Source organism: Bombina bombina, chromosome 12, assembly GCF_027579735.1.
Source record: "Bombina bombina isolate aBomBom1 chromosome 12, aBomBom1.pri, whole genome shotgun sequence".
Taxonomy (NCBI): Eukaryota; Metazoa; Chordata; class Amphibia; order Anura; family Bombinatoridae; genus Bombina; species Bombina bombina.
The window spans coordinates 38,466,407-38,486,724 of NC_069510.1; the positions used below are offsets into that span (position 1 = coordinate 38,466,407).

Consider the following 20,318-nt stretch of genomic DNA (forward strand, 5'->3'; position numbering starts at 1 on the left):
TATTCAATTGAAATCTAAAGAATTATCGTTGTGTTACTTTGCATAAGCAAAATCTAAAATAAGAAAAGTGCATTTTTATTATTATCATCTATTTAAAAATTTATATTACCCATTTTTAATATATTAGTAATATCATATTTGGCTAAATTAGTAAGATTGACAAACAAATTTTGATAAAAACATTATGTTTGCGCAAACGATAGTCAGTTTTTACATTGCGGTTCTTTTGAGACAGAAGGAGCTTGATATCTTACCCAGCGGCGCGATCTTACAAATGGATACAATGAATGAAAACTAAGCGATCGCTACACCGCTAGCAATGCGCATGCGCTACTCGCGAACGAGCTCAGACTGGAGTGGGTTGAGTCGAGTCCAGCGCATGCGCACAATCGGCGACTGACGTCAGAATTGCCGGGCTAAACCCCTGTAGGGGAAACAGCGGATTGGATATTTATCGAGCAAGCTGGTGTCAATCAAATCAAGGAAAATGTCGGGCGGACGAAAGATTAGACACAGGACAATGTTTGAAAGGTAGATAAAGCTATATTTCGGCTTGATAATTTAAAATTGATGAATGAAACTTATGTTTTTTTTTTTATAATAGCACACATAGCGTTAAGTAGTGTTATCAACTTTACCTTACCTTTAACAGTAATCTTTTTACAGAGGATGAGGTTTTGTTAGCATTATCAAAAATAAATGTTAAAAAGGCAGTGGGTCCTGATAATATTCATCCAAGGGTTTTAAAAGAACTTCGATCAGTGCTAACTGTCCCATTAACTGATCTGTTTAATCAGTCACTATTAACAGGAGCTGTCCCAGATGATTGAAGAATAGCAAATGTAATACCTCTTCATAAAAAGGGCAGTAGAGAAGAATCTGGCAACTACAGGCCAGTTAGTTTAACTTCAGTAGTAGGGAAATTAATGGAAAGCCTCTTAAAAGAAAGAATTATGACTTACATAAAGACAAACAATTTAGAGGACCAAAATCAGCATGGTTTTACTTCAGGGAGATCATGTCAGACTAATCTAATTTACTTTTTTGATTATGTAACAAAAGTATTAGACAAGAGTGGAGCAGTTGATGTACCATATCTAGATTTCAGCAAAGCATTTGACACCGTCCCACACAATAAACTAATTCACAAACTGTATCTCCTTGGTCTAGATTCGAAAATTGTGAACTGGGTGGAATGCTGGCTTAAGGACAGAAAACAAAGTGTCTTAGTAAATGGAGTTCATTCAGCAGAGGGGGCTGTTACTAGTGGTGTTCCTCAGGGGTCAGTTCTGGGGCCTGTTTTGTTTAACATATTTATCTGCGATATCAGCAAAGGGCTACAGGGGAAAGTATGTCTCTTTGCAGATGATACAAAAATTTGTAACAGAGTGGATGTTCCAGGGGGGGGGTAGACAAAATGAGAAGTGATATACAACAATTGGAGCATTGGACAAACGACTGGGATCTAAAGTTTAACACAGCAAAATGTAAAATAATGCATTTAGGGAAGAAAAATCCAAATGTTAATTACAGACTCAATGACACTTTACTGACTGTTACAGATGAGGAACAGGACTTGGGAATTATTATTTCAGATGATTTAAAAATTAGTAAACAATGTAGTAATGCAGCGAGTAAGGCTAGCAGAATGCTTAGATGTATTGGTAGAGGTATTTGCAGCAGAAATAGTAAGGTTCTTATGCCACTTTATAGATCATTAGTTAGGCCTCATCTTGAGTATTGTGTGCAGTTCTGGAGGCCATATCTTCAGAAGGATATTAACAAACTTGAATCTGTGCAAAAGAGGGCTACCAAAATGGTACATGGTCTAAAAAATAAAACTTACCAGGATAGGCTCAATGACCTAAATATGTATAGCTTAGAGGAGAGAAGGGAAAGGTGATATGATAGCAACTTTCAAGTACATTAAAGGGTTTAGTAAAACTGAGGCTGTGGGTATTTTACATAAAATGGAAAATTCAAGAACAAGGGGTCATGAGCTCAAGCTAAAGGGTAGTAGATTCAGGAGTAATTTGAGGAAGCACTTCTTTACAGAAAGAGTGATTGATTTATGGAATAAACTTCCTCTAGAGGTAGTAGCGACAAACACTGTGGGGGACTTTAAAAATGCATGGGACAAGCATAAGGCTATCCTATGAACTAGATAAGTTTATACTGTTAGGTAATATCGGACAGACTTGCTGGGCCTATGGCTCTTATCTGCCGTCAATATCTATGTTTCTATGAGAGAGGAGAAAGTAAAAGAGAGAGAGAAGGTGAAAGTAAAAGAGAGTGAGAAGGTGAAAGTAAAAGAGAGTGAGAAGGTGAAAGTAAAAGAGTGAGAAGGTGAAAGTAAAAGAGAGTGAGACGGTGAAAGTAAAAGAGTGAGAAGGTGAAAGTAAAAGAGTGAGAAGGTGAAAGTAAAAGAGTGAGAAGGTGAAAGTAAAAGAGTGAGAAGGTGAAAGTAAAAGAGTGAGAAGGTTAAAGTGAAAGAGAGGAGAAAGTGAAAGAGAGGAAGAGAGAGAGAGAGAGAGAGAGAGAGAGAGAGAGATCTCTGAATCAAAGTTATATAGAAGTTGGTCAGGAATACAAGTAATAGAGAGAGAGTATGAGGAGTGACTGCCATTGATGTGTTGCATAGCAACAACTAATACAACACTCTACAAGAATGATACAATGATAGATGATGGGAAGAGTCTGATTCTGCTTATGGTCATCCCACCAAGTATTTCCAAACGGTCGCTGGTATAGTGTTAACCTTACCTACAGATACAAGAACACTCCATTGCAGGGGATAGGGCAGCTTTGTGTTTAACAGCTTCTGTACAATGAATGCAGCGCCTGAACCTGTTAAAGAAACATTCAATTCATATTTTGTTGTAATTAGAATTTAACATTTTAAAAGAGATATGAAACCCACATTTTTCTCTTTCATGATTCAGACAGAGCATGTTATTTTAAACATCTTTCTAATTTACTTCTATTATCAAATGTTCTTCATTCTCTTGGTATCTTTTGTTGAAAGGCCGAGATGTATTCTTAGAAGCCGGCCATTTCTGGAGCAATATATGGCAGCAAGTTTGTAAGAAAACTAGAGGGCAGCACTATTTCCTGCCGTGTAGTGCTCCAATTGCCTACCTAGGTATCTCTTCAACACAGAAAATTATAAAAATTAAGCACATTTGATAATAGAAGTAAAATGGAATCTTTTTTTTTTTTAAATGGTATGTTTGGGTTTCGTATCCCTTTAATATATATTACTGTTTTTCTTTTTGTGTGTAGATTTCCCCCCTCCAAAAAAAACCCAAACAAAAACAAAAACCAAAACAATGGTTCCAATGCTTGTGGTGCATGTATAGAGCTGAGGGAATCTTACTTAAGAACCAATGAGCTTCTCTACCACAGATTGACTGTACACATACATCCACTGCCTAATAGTTTCAAAATCAAGAACAAAAAAAACTTTATTTAAACCAACATAATTTTAACAACTTTATTATAACCAAAATAAGCTTAAGTACACAGTGTGACTAAGAACATTTTCAAGATGGTCTGAAGAGTGACATTTGACCATTATGGTAGATATGATGCCTGCAGGCCATTCTCTTGACATGGAGAATGTTAAACAAATGTCAAGATTTAATATATATTATGTATTATATGTTTTATAACATTTTATTGGTTAAAAACATTAAAGTGATAGTTATCTTAGCTTATTTGCTACTTACACTCTGATAGAATCATGTTAAATATTTTTTGGTACAGCTAATGTTTATAAATAGTTATTTTATTATAATGTTACTTACATGTTGTTTTGAACCTGCGACCCTTGCTGTACTCTTTTTCCATGGGTGATGTTTGGTCACCAATCAGCATCTTTGCCACGGAGCTCACTGAATCCTATGTAGTGTAGGTATTACCCTCCCACCTGACACCTCCCAGCAAACTGATCCCTCCGAAACAGCTCTCTTACCCCCCTCCCCCAACTAGTATCATCGTAATGAAGCTGTCTGCCAGTACCCAGTTTACAGTATTTTTCATAAATTATTTTTTATGTAGTGATCCCCCCTCACGCTCCCAAACAATTGATAATAGGTTCCCCCTCCGTTTCTGTACAATAGGGAAACCATCTCTCCCCCTCCCTCACCAGAGGCAAAACTACCATTATTACTGAGAAGAGGGCAGAGAAAGTGAAGCATATAGGGCACACTTGGCGGGGCAAAAACCAATACTATATTGATTGTGTGGTGTGTCGTGTGTTTATTAAAACTTAACTTTTATATCAATAATCATTTAAAAAAGAGTGGAGAATTCCACTAGTGATTATAAGAACAGACAAACAATCTTAAAATTGTGTCTGAGTAGTACTCGGTACACAAAAACCTCCTCTCAAATGTGATACAGTGATCAGTTTGTATCACACTGTATAAGTGTTAAGAATCTATTCATTGGCATATATTTGTCTGGCCCAAGTTTTAAACGATATACGGAATATATGTTGAACTACAAATAACCAATAGACATTTTGTAATGGACACTATCTATTGGGGTATTAAAACATGCAATATATTTACTTTGCATAGCTTCAAACATCATGTTTGATTATATTCAATCCTTAAAATATAACCAACCAATTATGATAAGGAATTCTCCATGATAATGAACATAAATACAATGTTCAACCATGTCATTCATGAAAGAATATACATCACTGGTAGTGAGACTGTGCTACAATAGCACCACGTATTAAACCATACAAGGACATAAATATCGGACCAAATCATTAAATCTATATCTCTCATACAGTCTAAATGCAAAAATGGCATGATAATGTAAACACAGTATGACACTGCTATGCATTGAATATCATAAACATGCATCAGGAAATCGCTATTAATGTTGAACATCTTATACACACGGTGCAACAGAATGACATGCACCTCATAAATCTAGCCAAAGGGTTTTTAAAAAGCGCTGTATAAATATAACAGTGCAACAATATAAGGGCCCACTTTTTTCAGTAATTACGGAATACACATTACCAGTGTTCAGAAACAACTGTTCAAACAATCGCTATGAATAGATAGTATACACCTATGAAAGTCATAAGTAACGTCTGACCTTTTAATATATATGATAGAATTGTTTGAAACACAATATACAAATATCATATAAGGATCGATAAATATATGCTCAAATATCTGCTTTGTAATAGATAGTACACATATGTGGTAGTGGTAACTATCGTTGATCACCCAATATACACGCTAGATTAGTTTGACACATAAATATAAACACTATATGAGCAATCTATTGGATAACGTCAGCAAACACACCCCCGAGTCTGATAGGCTACAGCTGACGATGACGCTACCGTGTCATCATGACACCGCAAGATGATAGAAAATAGCCGATAGGTTGACAGAATCTGCAAAAAATGTAATCAGCCATGTGATTGGCTGATGGTCCTTTAAAAGTAGTGTGTGGCGGTCGGACCGGACGCCTCTGAAAAAGCAGTTGCGAAACGCGCGTCAGGCGTTAGCACTGCTCCTCTCATACAGTCCGTTGAAATTAGATTAATTGTTGGCCTCTTTTAGGCACCTTTTGCTTAAACTCTTCATAGTTAAAAAAACTTTTTTAATCTGACTTAGCGACTATAGGCTTTAATGGTATTGAAGTATGCTTTAATTGTTGGAGCAATATGCTCAAGTGCAAGCAGTCGCTATAGACAGACGATTTTGAGTGCCATTATTCTCTGATAATACTCTTTATAGCAAATATTACTAGTGCCTGCTCGTTTCAGCGATATTATAGCCCTAGTTAAATTGACTTAGGCCATCAAAAGCCTTACAATAGATTGTTATCTTTCAATGGGTTATCACTCTATATGAGCCTGCACAGTGTTATTAGACTCTGGACTACCTCAGAATCCCATGCTCACCTGGAATAATTATATTCATCAGGTTAAAAACAATGCAAATAGCACAATCTAATGCATGACTAACTGGGGTAGATTCACATTAAACAATATTTCTCTTGTTAAGTGTATCCAGTCCACGGATCATCCATTACTTATGGGATATTAACTCCTCCCCAACAGGAAGTGCAAGAGGATTCACCCAGCAGAGCTGCTATATAGCTCCTCCCCTAACTGCCATTACCAGTCATTCTCTTGCACCCAACGAATAGATAGGATGTGTGAGAGGACTGTGGTGATTATACTTAGTTTCATACCTTCAATCAAAAGTTTGTTATTTTATAATAGCACCGGAGTGTGTTATTCCTTCTCTGGTAGAATTTGAAGAAGAATCTACCTGAGTTTTTCTATGATTTTAGCCGGAGTAGTTAAGATCATATTGCTGTTTCTCGGCCATCTGAGGAGAGGTAAACTTCAGATCAGGGGACAGCGGGCAGATTAATCTGCAAAGAGGTATGTAGCAGCTTATTATTTTCTGACAATGGAATTGATGAGAAAATTCTGCCATACCGATATAATGTAAACTCAGCCTTAAATGCAGTAGCAGCAACTGGTATCAGGCTGTCATGTATGTATATTTTACACTTCAGTATTCTGGGGAATGGCACTTCACTGGAATTATACTGTATGCATAAAACTTTAGCCTAATTTGCAGGGACTAGCAACAGGCTTTTTAATAACACTCAATTTATTAATGTTAAACGTTTTTTGCTGGCATGTAAAATCGTTTAATTTTCTGAGGTACTGGGTGAAAAAATGTTTTGGGCACTATTTTTTTCCACTTGGCAGTCGTTTTATTTAATTTATGACAGTTTACTGATCTCTCTCACTGTTATGTGTGAGGGGGAGGGGCCTTTTTTGGCACTTTTGCTACGCATCAAAAAATTCAGTCAGAAGTTTATTGTCTTCCCTGCATGATCCGGTTCATCTCTACAGAACTCAGGGGTCTTCAAAACTTTATTTCTGTATTTTTTTTCTGCTATCAGGGTTAGTTATCCTTTGCTAATGGGAGCAATCCTTTGCTAAAATTGTGTTTTTTACAAAGATTTGATGCTATAACTTTTCAGTTTATTAATTTTCAACTGTCATAACTTTTTCTGTGCTTCTTATAGGCACAGTACGTTTTCATATTATAGTAAATTACTTGAAAAGTATTTCCAAGTTGCTAGTTTATTTGCTAGTGTGTTAAACATGTCTGATTCAGAGGAAGATATCTGTGCTATATGTGCTAAAGCCAAAGTGGAGCCCAATAGAAATTTATGTACTAACTGTATTGATGCTACTTTAAATAAAAGTCAATCTGTACAAATTGAACATATTTCACCAAACAACGAGGGGAGAGTTATGCTGACTAACTCGCCTCACGTGTCAGTACCTGCATCTCCCGCTCGGGAGGTGCGTGATATTGTAGCGCCGAGTACATCTGGGTGGCCATTACAAATCACATTACAGGATATGGCTACTGTTATGACTGAAGTTTTGGCTAAATTACCAGAACTAAGAGGTAAGCGTGATCACTCTGGGGTGAGAACAGAGTGCGCTGATAATATTAGGGCCATGTCAGACACTGCGTCACAATTTGCAGAACATGAGGACGGAGAGCTTCATTCTGCGGGTGACGGTTCTGATCCAAACAAACTGGATTCAGATATTTCAAATTTTAAATTTAAGCTGGAAAACCTCTGTGTATTACTAGGGGAGGTGTTAGCGGCTCTGAATGATTGTAACACAGTTGCAATACCAGAGAAAATGTGTAGGTTGGATAAATATTTTGCGGTACCGGCGAGTACTGACGTTTTTCCTATACCTAAGAGACTTACTGAAATTGTTACTAAGGAGTGGGATAGACCCGGTGTGCCGTTCTCACCCCCTCCGATATTTAGAAAGATGTTTCCAATAGACGCCACCACACGGGACTTATGGCAAACGGTCCCTAAGGTGGAGGGAGCAGTTTCTACTTTAGCTAAGCGTACCACTATCCCGGTGGAGGATAGCTGTGCCTTTTCAGATCCAATGGATAAAAAGTTAGAGGGTTACCTTAAGAAAATGTTTGTTCAACAAGGTTTTATATTGCAACCTCTTGCATGCATTGCGCCTGTCACGGCTGCAGCAGCATTTTGGTTTGAGTCTCTGGAAGAGACACTTGAATCAGCTCCATTAGATGAGATTACACACAAGCTTAAAGCCCTTAAGTTAGCTAACTCATTTATTTCAGATGCCGTAGTACATTTAACTAAACTTACGGCTAAGAATTCCGGATTCGCCATTCAGGCACGCAGAGCACTGTGGCTAAAATCCTGGTCAGCTGACGTTACTTCTAAATCTAAATTGCTTAATATACCTTTCAAAGGGCAGACCTTATTCGGGCCCGGGTTGAAAGAAATTATCGCTGACATTACAGGAGGTAAAGGCCATGCCCTGCCTCAAGACAGAGCCAAACCTAAGGCTAGACAGTCTAATTTTCGTTCCTTTCGTAATTTCAAAGCAGGAGCAGCATCAACTTCCTCTGCACCAAAACAGGAAGGAGCTGTTGCTCGCTACAGACAAGGCTGGAGACCTAACCAGTCCTGGAACAAGGGCAAGCAGGCCAGGAAACCTGCTGCTGCCCCTAAGACAGCATGAATCGAGGGCCCCCGATCCGGGAACGGATCTAGTGGGGGGCAGACTTTCTCTCTTCGCCCAGGCTTGGGCAAGAGATGTCCAGGATCCCTGGGCGTTAGAGATCATATCTCAGGGATACCTTCTAGACTTCAAATTCTCTCCCCCAAGAGGGAGATTTCATCTGTCAAGGTTGTCAACAAACCAAATAAAGAAAGAGGCGTTTCTACGCTGCGTACAAGATCTTTTATTAATGGGAGTGATCCATCCGGTTCCGCGGTCGGAACAAGGACAAGGGTTTTACTCAAATCTGTTTGTGGTTCCCAAAAAAGAGGGAACTTTCAGGCCAATCTTGGTTTTAAAGATCCTAAACAAATTCCTAAGAGTTCCATCGTTCAAAATGGAAACTATTCGGACAATTTTACCCATGATCCAAAAGGGTCAGTACATGACCACAGTGGATTTAAAGGATGCTTACCTTCACATACCGATTCACAAAGATCATTACCGGTATCTAAGGTTTGCCTTTCTAGACAGGCATTACCAGTTTGTAGCTCTTCCATTCGGATTGGCTACGGCTCAGAGAATCTTCACAAAGGTTCTGGGTGCTCTTCTGGCGGTACTAAGACCGCGAGGAATTGCGGTAGCTCCGTACCTAGACGACATTCTGATACAAGCTTCAAGCTTTCAAACTGCCAAGTCTCATACAGAGTTAGTACTGGCATTTCTAAGGTCGCATGGATGGAAGGTGAACGAAAAGAAGAGTTCTCTCTTTCCACTCACAAGAGTTCCCTTCTTGGGGACTCTTATAGATTCTGTAGAAATGAAGATTTACCTGACAGAAGACAGGTTAACAAAGCTTCAAAATGCATGCCGTGTCCTTCATTCCATTCAACACCTCAGTAGCTCAATGCATGGAGGTGATCGGCTTAATGGTAGCAGCAATGGACATAGTACCCTTTGCACGCCTACATCTCAGACCGCTGCAATTGTGCATGCTAAGTCAGTGGAATGGGGATTACTCAGACTTGTCCCCTACTCTGAATCTGGATCAAGAGACCAGAAATTCTCTTCTATGGTGGCTTTCTCGGCCACATCTGTCCAGGGGGATGCCATTCAGCAGGCCGGACTGGACAATTGTAACAACAGACGCCAGCCTACTAGGTTGGGGCGCTGTCTGGAATTCTCTGAAGGCTCAGGGACAATGGAATCAGGAGGAGAGTCTCCTACCAATAAACATTCTGGAATTGAGAGCAGTTCTCAATGCCCTTCTGGCTTGGCCCCAGTTAACAACTCGGGGGTTCATCAGGTTTCAGTCGGACAACATCACGACTGTAGCTTACATCAACCATCAGGGAGGGACAAGAAGCTCCCTAGCAATGATGGAAGTATCAAAGATAATTCGCTGGGCAGAGTCTCACTCTTGCCACCTGTCAGCAATCCACATCCCGGGAGTGGAGAACTGGGAGGCGGATTTCTTAAGTCGTCAGACTTTTCATCCGGGGGAGTGGGAACTTCATCCGGAGGTCTTTGCCCAAATACTTTGACGTTGGGGCAAACCAGAGATAGATCTCATGGCGTCTCGACAGAACGCCAAGCTTCCTCGTTACGGGTCCAGATCCAGGGATCCGGGAGCGGTTCTGATAGATGCTTTGACAGCACCTTGGACCTTCGGGATGGCTTATGTGTTTCCACCCTTCCCGATGCTTCCTCGATTGATTGCCAGAATCAAACAGGAGAGAGCATCAGTGATTCTAATAGCGCCTGCATGGCCACGCAGGACTTGGTATGCAGATCTAGTGGACATGTCATCCTGTCCACCTTGGTCGCTACCTCTGAAACAGGACCTTCTGATCCAGGGTCCCTTCAAACATCAAAATCTAATTTCTCTGAAGCTGACTGCTTGGAAATTGAACGCTTGATTTTATCAAAACGTGGTTTTTCTGAGTCAGTTATTGATACCTTAATACAGGCTAGGAAGCCTGTTACCAGAAAGATTTACCATAAGATATGGCGCAAATACTTATATTGGTGCGAATCCAAGAGTTACTCATGGAGTAAGGTTAGGATTCCGAGGATATTGTCTTTTCTACAAGAAGGTTTAGAAAAGGGTTTATCCGCTAGTTCCTTAAAGGGACAGATTTCAGCTCTGTCCATTCTTTTACACAAACGTCTGTTAGAAGTTCCGGACGTTCAAGCTTTTTGTCAGGCTTTAGCTAGGATCAAGCCTGTGTTTAAAACTGTTGCTCCACCATGGAGTTTGAACTTAGTTCTTAATGTTTTACAGGGGGTTCCGTTTGAACCCCTTCATTCCATTGATATCAAGTTGTTATCTTGGAAAGTTCTGTTTTTAATGGCGATTTCCTCGGCTCGAAGAGTCTCTGAGTTATCTGCCTTACATTGTGATTCTCCTTATCTGATTTTTCATTCAGACAAGGTAGTTCTGCGTACTAAACCTGGGTTCCTACCTAAGGTGGTCACTAACAGGAATATCAATCAAGAGATTGTGGTTCCATCTTTGTGTCCTAATCCTTCTTCGAAAAAGGAACGTCTGCTACACAATCTAGATGTAGTCCGTGCCCTGAAATTTTATCTACAGGCAACTAAGGATTTTCGACAAACGTCTTCCCTGTTTGTCGTTTATTCTGGTCAGAGGAGAGGTCAAAAAGCTGCGGCTACCTCTCTCTCCTTTTGGCTTCGTAGCATAATACGGTTAGCCTATGAGACTGCTGGACAGCAGCCTCCTGAAAGAATTACAGCACATTCTACTAGAGCTGTGGCTTCCACTTGGGCCTTTAAGAATGAGGCTTCTGTTGAACAGATTTGCAAGGCTGCAACTTGGTCTTCTCTTCATACTTTTTCCAAATTTTACAAATTTGACACTTTTGCTTCTTCGGAGGCTGTTTTTGGGAGAAAGGTTCTTCAGGCAGTGGTTCCTTCCGTATAAAGAGCCTGCCTGTCCCTCCCGTCATCCGTGTACTTTAGCTTTGGTATTGGTATCCCATAAGTAATGGATGATCCGTGGACTGGATACACTTAACAAGAGAAAACATAATTTATGCTTACCTGATAAATTTATTTCTCTTGTAGTGTATCCAGTCCACGGCCCGCCCTGTCACTATAAGGCAGGTAATTTTTCCATTAAACTACAGTCACCACTGCACCCTATGGTTTTCCTTTCTCTGCATGTTTTCGGTCGAATGACTGGTAATGGCAGTTAGGGGAGGAGCTATATAGCAGCTCTGCTGGGTGAATCCTCTTGCACTTCCTGTTGGGGAGGAGTTAATATCCCATAAGTAATGGATGATCCGTGGACTGGATACACTACAAGAGAAATAAATTTATCAGGTAAGCATAAATTATGTTATGTCAGACATTGTAAAACTGTCAATACTGGCAGCAACAATCTTTTCAATTATCGAACTGATGTTAATAGTATGAACACCCTGACATATAGGTGCTTATTACAAGTTCTTTCTTTTTATACAGAATAAAATTAATCTGCGTGCCATCACTAATAAAGGCCTTTTCACAGTGTGATAACACTCAAACGTTCACATAACCCCATTAGTGGCCGGACAATTTATTGGTATAATAATATATGCAATGGGCCAAGTTAAATGAAATAGACTTACAAGGCACACTATCACAAATATAATTGATGGAAATGGTACTCATACTTTCAAGTATTAACATATAGCTAAAGATACTGATATTCACTTGGTTTCAACAGGACAGTGTGATACAAACTGATCACTGTATCACATTTGAGAGGAGGTTTTTGTGTACTGAGTACTACTCGGACATAATTTTAAGATTGTTTGTCTTTTCTTATATTCATTAGCTTATGCATATGCTTCACTTTCTCTGTCCCTCTTCTCAGTAATAATTCTATATTATTTGGCATAAGGCACTACCTACTGGAAACACCCAGGTTTGGTTTCTATAGGTTTAAGGGCTCAAACCCCCAGTCCCCCCCTCTCTCCCTAGAGGTCATAGGGAATCTATAACCAAAACTACCATTGTGCAGCAGGTGCAGTTGCACCAGGGCCCAAGTGCTCAGAGCCCTTGCAGCCAGTCTATACATAGGCATGTGCACAATGTGTACAATCCTAATGCGGAGGAGCCTTTTATAAGTGCAGGTTGCAGGTCTATATTCAAAATCATTACAGAAAGCAGCATGTGTATTATTACTATTGAGTTACCTTTGAGGGGCTCAAAAAAAAAAAATCTGCATAAGGGCCCTCTGTTGAGTAGGTCTGCTACTGTTCCTCACCAAACATTTTTTTTGTAGTGTAGGGAACAATCCCCTTCCTACCACAATATGCCACCCGCCTCCATCCTACACAACCCACAGCATCACCGGAAGCCAATGCAGAGAGTGACAGTGTGTCACTGTCTATATTGGCGATCTGCCTTCATATGGTGAACGATCTGTTCTTCCTTACCATATGAAGGCAGATGCCTGCCCCTGGCTGTAGTCTTCGCCGTCAAAGTCAAGAGCGAGGACCCCAGCATGAGCCAGAGTGTTGGATGTAGGTACTATTTCAACACAGTATGCTGAGCAAAGTACTGTGATATGTAGTGCCTACATCCATTTGGCTTAAAGGAATAGTCTAGTCAAAATTAAACTTTTATGATTCAGATAGAGCATGTAATTGTAAGCAAGCTGTTAAGTATCACTTCCACTTCCCATAAACCCCCAGCAGTCATTCAGCTGAAGGAATATGGAAAGAAAAGAGGGCACAAAGGTTATAGAGGTGCCTGAGGTTTAGAAAATGACAAAAGCTGTCTTAAAATAAATTTTGGGCTGTTGATGGACTCTCCATGCCAGGAAAGAAAAGAATTTATCAGGTAAGCATAAATTTTGTTTTCTTTCCAATGGCATGGAGAGTCCACAAATCCATTCTAATTACTAGTGGGACCAATACCCAAGCTAGAGGACACAGAATGGAAGGGAGGAAGAACAAGACAGGCGGACCTAAACCGAAGGCACCACCGCTTGAAGAACTTTCCTCCCAAAAGAAGCCTTAGCCGAGGCAACAACATTGAATTTATAGAATTTAGAAAAAGTATGCAACGAAGAACAAGTGGCCCTTTAAACGAAAAGAGACCTCTTTACAGTAGAAATATACTCTAAACAAATTACACCGCTATAACCTCAGCCTTGCTGAGAACTTACCACTTCGGTAACCAGAAGTCAACTCCCACTAAGTATGGATTGCTCTTTTAAACTTGTGACTGTCCAATTCAACATAATCACAAGACCAGGATCGTCACCTAGTCTCCTCCGGATCCAAACTTGCTCCGAAGTAGGGGAATACTAACACGCTTCACTCTCCAAGTCGGCTGTAAGAGAAAGCGGTAAGTGGAAAAGCGGCGAGCGGTCATGTGACTGCAACAGAGAAAAACAACTGCACCACAGAGAAAAAGCGTGCGAGTTACCCTGTGCTCTCGGCACTAATACTGTTCCCCAATAAAATAAAGTACAGAAAGTCCGTAGGGCGATCTAGCCCTAAAACATACCCCAAAAAAAAAATCTAGCAGTCTTTTATTATAAGGGTAAAAAATTACTTGGTCCAATAAGAGATGTCCCACTCTCATAGCCAGCCTCATATCAAAAAAGGACCCATTAACCAGAGTAACCAACCCTGGTTTTCTATACAGGGGTAGCATAAATGTTGGAAGGTAAGCAAGGAATACCTTGCCATCTTCCAACTGCTAAAAGCCACCACAACTCTTACTAAAGATGATTATGTGGACACAGCTTGCCCCAATCCTTGCTTGCAGGGAAATTACCAATTAAAGGATTAAATTTCTTCAGACACCATCTTTGCACATCCTCCTGATATACAAGGCAAAGAATGACTGGGGGTTTATGGGAGGTAGGAGAGATACTTAAAGCTTTGCAGGGATGTTCGTTGCCTCCTCCTGGTGGCCAGGAGTTGAATTCCCACTAGTAATTAGAATGGATTTGTGGACTCTCCATGCCATTGGAAAGAAATGGGCTAGCTCCTAAGCTTACATTCAAATAAAGATACCAAAAGAACAAAGACAAATTGATAATAAAAGTAAATTAAAAAGTTGCTTAAAATTGCATGTGCGATCTGAATCATGAAAGTGTAATTCTGATTAGACTATCCTTTTAAGGATTTAAGTATGTGAAAGTGATGCATAGATTACAACGGGGCTCACAAACAAAATCGCAATTTAAAAATCGTATAAAAATAATTAGTTACAAAATAATGAAAATACCAAATAAAAATGTTATTGTTAATTCTAATAAATTGTATTTTATAAATCATATTAAACTTGTGCAGGAAAAAAATATGCTTACAGTAGAAATCCTAATAAAACGGCACTGCACATGCAAAAGACGAGATGAAATTCACTTATAATAGAAAATGCAAATTAATAAAAAAAAAATGCATACATCATGACAATATATACAGATGTTATGATTATATCTGTATTTATTGTCATGATGTATGCATTTGTTTATAATTATGTGTATTCTTCCCTCTGACCGCTTCTCCACCTCGCCGTTATTACATTGCTACGCACGGTTGTTTACCGTGGTCATGGCAACCTCTACACAGCCTGCTACACTGACGGCTGCGGCGGATGATGTCATCAAGACGCGCGGTTGCGCATGGAGCTCCGGTGGCGTGTTAGGAAGGTCGGTGGATGGCGGTTTAGAGGCTCTGAGGTTAATTACTCATTTAGGTATTTGTGTTACACAGGGTATATAAGGGGGGTTTGGTTGGGAGCACTGTATGTCTTTGATGGGCTCCGTTTGAAAAAGGTTCGCATTAGAACCGAAACGTTATGGGTTAAAGCCCTTTAGTTTATCCTCAGGACCCTGCTTTTTTCCAGTTACACTGTATATCCTTGTGCGTTGCTAATGGGGATGACTAGAGGCTGCAGGTTGAACTACCCAAATCTACAAAACAAATTCACTGTTCAGACATACAATTAGTACAGTACAACAACATATGGCAGTGAGTTACCTGATATGAAAGTGCCAATTCCCTTCATAAAAGCATTAGACTGGCAGGCAGCATATTCAGACAGCCCCTGCAACACAAACATTGAGATCAGTGATATACAAAAGCATTATATGCAGGGTTTTGCCTCTATCTTAAAGGGACATAAAAGTGTAGAAAAAAAATGCTTTAATGTGTTATATGCAAGCAGCAGTGTAATAATCAAACGGTCAACCACAATCCTTTATTCTATAAAATTCACCATTAAAGTCTATGGGGATTTTTGTGGATAAAAACTTTTTAAAACAATTATAGGGACAGTAAAATCAAAATTCAACTTACATGATTCGGATAGAGCATGCAATTCTAAATAACTTTCCAATTTATTTTTGTTATTAAATTTGCTTTGTTCCCTTGGTATCTTTTATTGAAGAGTACAAATAAGTAGGCTCATTAGACCTCAGGAGTGTGCATGTGTCTTTAGTAATCTATGGCAGAATTGTTTTGCAACTTTGTAAAACAAAGCTACAAATAATGTTGCAAAACACTGCTGCCATAGATTACAAAAGACACATGCACACTCCTGAGGTCTAATGAGCCTACTTAGTTGTACTCTTCAATAAAAGATATCAAAAGAACGAAGCAAATTTGATACCAGAAGTAGCCTGGAAAGTTATTTAAAATTGCATGTTCTATCCGAATCATAAAAGTTTAATTTTGACTTTACTGTCCCTTTAATGTGTCTAAGCCCTGCAAATGACAAGAAGCATATGTGTGTAGTCTCCACCAATCAGCAGCTAGCTCCCTTTAGTGCATTGCTGTTGCTCAATCTATAGAGGTATACGAGGGATACAAAAAGAACAAAGTAAATTTGATAACTGCATGTTCTTTCTGAACCAATTTTTTTTTTTACAATTATAAAGAACCACTCAGTTAAAAAAAAAAAAAAAATCCAATTCTGTCCTGTGAATCAGACTCCTGTAGGTTCTGCCAGCGACAATGACTAAACACCATAAACATTAGAGAGAGATATTATCTCATTGCAGATGTTTTATCAGAACAGACAGCTGACGGAACGTCACTTCCGTTCGCTACTCTGATGGTTATGACTTGTTGAAAGTCCTATTATATCTGGTTACTTTACTGTCAGAGCTACACACGCACACAGTTTAACCCTCCCACTGCCAAACACCCTGAAGTTTAGAACACTACAGGACACACAGCTTCTTTCAGCCAGGGCAGGGGTTAAATTTGCTAGCCAATATGTGATACAAACCGGATGCTTAGCAGCCACTTCATCGTTTACTCTTTGCAGTCCCACAGTCACCATGTTTGATCTTATTCTCAACCACAGACTTGTTGCTTCTAGATCCTCTAGTCTAGAGCGCCACCTGCAGTTAGGAGGGTTAAACTTCTCTCTGGTTAAGACACTTTCACTCTTACAGTTAGGAAGTGATAGGAGACAGTGCAAATATATTCTTTTTAACAAGTGTAGTAAATACATGGAATGGTCTCCCAGCTGGTGTGATAAGCGATACTACTGTGTAATAAGTCCCTATGGGGCAGTATGCTTAATGCCTGGGGTTTTACAATATGACGATGAACTCTTTGGCAACGAATGAGTCATTTTCCTTAGAAAGTCATCCTAAAACTACATTGCTTCATTTCGAAACCAAAACAACATTTTACTGACACCATCTCAAAAACCGTTTTTTAAAGTGAAGAATTATATTTTATGTCAGCTTAGGTTATTCAGATGGTTATGAGCTAAAATTGCTACTTGGGGTAAACTGTAGGTTTTATTTATGTATTTATTTTGCAGAATACACATTGTATTGATAGATTTTGTTAACCTATAAAATACCACTAAGAGAGATATAATAACACATTTTTAACTCTGAAAATGTTTAAACAAATAATTAAAGAACATTGTATTATTAGCATTAGAGCATTTTATTTAAAATGTTATATTTATTTTATTAGAGTATTTTATTTGCCAGTAGCTGCAATGGCCTCTTACTCTGAAAAAGAACATAGCCAATGACCCAACCAGGAGTGGCATATGCACATAGCTGCCAGTCACTGATCAAGTCTAAATCAAGAACAGCAATGAAATATTGGCCCTGAACAGTCTTTAAAGGGACAGGAAACCACAAAATTTTGTTTCATGATTTTGATAGAACATACAATTTTAAACAACTTTCCAATTTACGTCTATTATCAAATGTGCTTCATTCTCTTGTTATCCTTTGCTGAAAGAACAGCATTGCACTACTGGCAGCTAGCTGAACAATCACAAGAGATAAGTGTGTGGAGGCACCAACGAGCAGCTACCTCCCACTAGTGTATGATATGTGCGTATTCTTTTTCAACAAGCGATACAAAAAGAACAAAGCACATTTGAAAATAGAAGTGAATTTAAAAGTGTCTTAAAATGACCTGCTATCTGAATCATGCAAGTTTAGCTTTGACGTTCCTATCCCTTTAAAAACACATTTGGCCTCAATGTATCAAGTCCTTCACCCCCCCTTTGACTGCAGATTCGCACAAGGGAACCTGCAGTCAGGATTTATCAAGCAGCGGTCACTGTTTTATTGTGCCCCTTTTGCATGTGTTTAGTTTTGAAAATGTATCAATTTCTAATTCTCAGAACTTGAAATGCACCTGCTGACTTCTCAAGGCTAACCCTGTCACATACATGTCCCTAATTAGCTTTATCAGATAAATGCGTTTTATGCTAACTTTATGACAGTGATTAGCCTTATTGTCTGTGTACTAGTCCAAAGCCCAGATTGGCTTCTCCAAAAAGGGCAAATGATGGGTGGATTTTGGTCTTTTGAAAAATAATTGCAGTAAAAAGCATGTTAATTTGTTTTAAAAAAGTTAAGACTTGGCTGATATGTTATTCTGCAACATAAAATAAATGTCATGAAATTACAAGGTGTTTGCTGTCCCTTTAATTATTATAAGTATAGTCTTATTTCAGTTAATCCGCCAATCATTTTTTCCCGTTTTCTATTGACGCTATTTTCTCTAAGCCTCGACACAGAATTTGCAAGTAAAGCTTGAAATTGGCAATTTTCCAAATTCAAAAATGATTTCTCTTTTAGGGGTGTCCAGGGAAAAGTTAGATAAAAATCAAAATCATTTTCTCATGGTCGCCTATTTCAGGTAAGGTAGCCCGAAATCTTTTAATTACTGTAAAAAATTATTTTGTAACTTACTTGGCAACGAGCGCAAAGAAAAAAAAAAAAAACAACCATACTGCAACAGCTGCAAGAACAAAATTAGTCCCTGGCTTATACATATAAAAACAAAAATAACTTCCTAATTTAATTACTTAAAGGGACAGTATGCGTAAAAAATGACATCACATAGTGCAGAATTATGTAACATTATCTTAGAATCAGCTTGAAAAAAACAAAACATTTGAGAGATTTTAGCCCCCGAAATTCTACTTACTCTCGCTATTGAACTAAATTTAGCGCGATCCCTCTCCAGTCTGGTAGTGTGAGCGCTCTACATTTAGTTCAATAGCGCGATCAGGCACTCTGCGATTAGACAGCGGGCACGCAAATTGCTTTTGAAAAGAAAGAAGGAAACAAGATAAGTGTAACTTGGGGGCTAAAATCTCTCATATCTTTGGTTTTTTTCAAGCTGTCACTATGTGCAGAACTATGTAACATTATTTTTTATGTTTACTGTCCCTTTAAAGAGAAATTAAGCTTCAAATTTAATTCACAATAAAATGTTTACATGGTACATAGTGGAACATTTCTCACTGAAAATGACCTACAGTAGGGCCTAAATAAAAGCAGCATCTAAAAACGGAAAAATAGCTCAGCACTTAAAGGGATACTAAACCCAATTTTTTATTTAATGATTCAGATAGAGCATGCGACTTTCTAATTTACTACTATTATCAAATTTTCTTCGCTCTCTTGCTATCTTCATTTAAAAAGCAGAAATTTAAAGCTTAGGAGACATCCCATTTTAGTTTCAGCACCCTGGATAGCGCTTGCTTTTTGGTGGATACATTTAGCCACCAATAAGCAAGCATAACCCAGGTTCTCAACCAAAAATGGGCCGGCTCTTAAGCTCTACATTGCTGCTTTATAAATAAAGATAGCAAGAGACCGAAGAAAATGTGATAATAGGAGTAAAATGGAAAGTTGCTTAAAATTGCATGCTCTGTCTGAATATTAAATAAATAAATTGGGTTTAGTCTCCCTTTAAAGTGGAAATTACTCTGCAGTTAAAGGGTTAAATTATGATTTTCATTGAACATGTCTGTAATGTATGCATCTCCTTCCCATATGACAATACAGTGAGTGTGCTACTGTGTGTCACTTTGAGTGTGCTACTGTGTGTGACTGAGTGTGTAACTGTGAGTGTGCTACTGTGTGTGACTGTCACTGTGAGTGTGCTACTGTGTGTCCCTGTGAGTGACTGTGTTTGTCACTGTGAGTGTGCTACTGTGTTTGTCATTGTGAGTGTGATACTGTGTGTCACTATGAGTGTGACTATGACTGTTTGTCCCTGTGAGTGTGCTACTGTGTGTGACTGTCACTGTGAGTGTGCTACTGTGTGTCACTGTGAGTGTGCTACTGTGTCACTGTGTTTGTCACTGTAAGTGTGCTACTGTGTGTGTCTGTGTCTGTCACTGTGAGTGTGCTACTGTGTGTGACTGTGTTTGTGACTGTGAGTGTGCTACTGTGTGTGACTGTCACTGTGAGTGTGCTACTGTGTGACTGTGT

At 39.0% G+C, this 20,318-nt stretch overlaps 1 protein-coding gene across 1 annotated transcript in view; it reads right to left on the reverse strand.

The window, feature by feature from the left end:
- The window catches only part of TMEM141 (transmembrane protein 141), a 105,421-nt gene extending 88,444 nt beyond the window's left edge, over window positions 1-16,977 (reverse strand). Inside the window, exons 1-3 of the mRNA XM_053696081.1 lie at window positions 16,838-16,977; window positions 15,586-15,652; window positions 2,764-2,847 (exon numbers count right to left, since the gene is read on the reverse strand). Coding sequence (XP_053552056.1) covers window positions 2,764-2,847; window positions 15,586-15,652; window positions 16,838-16,891 — 205 coding nt within the window. The 5' untranslated portion in view covers window positions 16,892-16,977. The remainder of the gene's footprint in view (window positions 1-2,763; window positions 2,848-15,585; window positions 15,653-16,837) is intronic.
- Window positions 16,978-20,318: the final 3,341 nt, after the last annotated feature.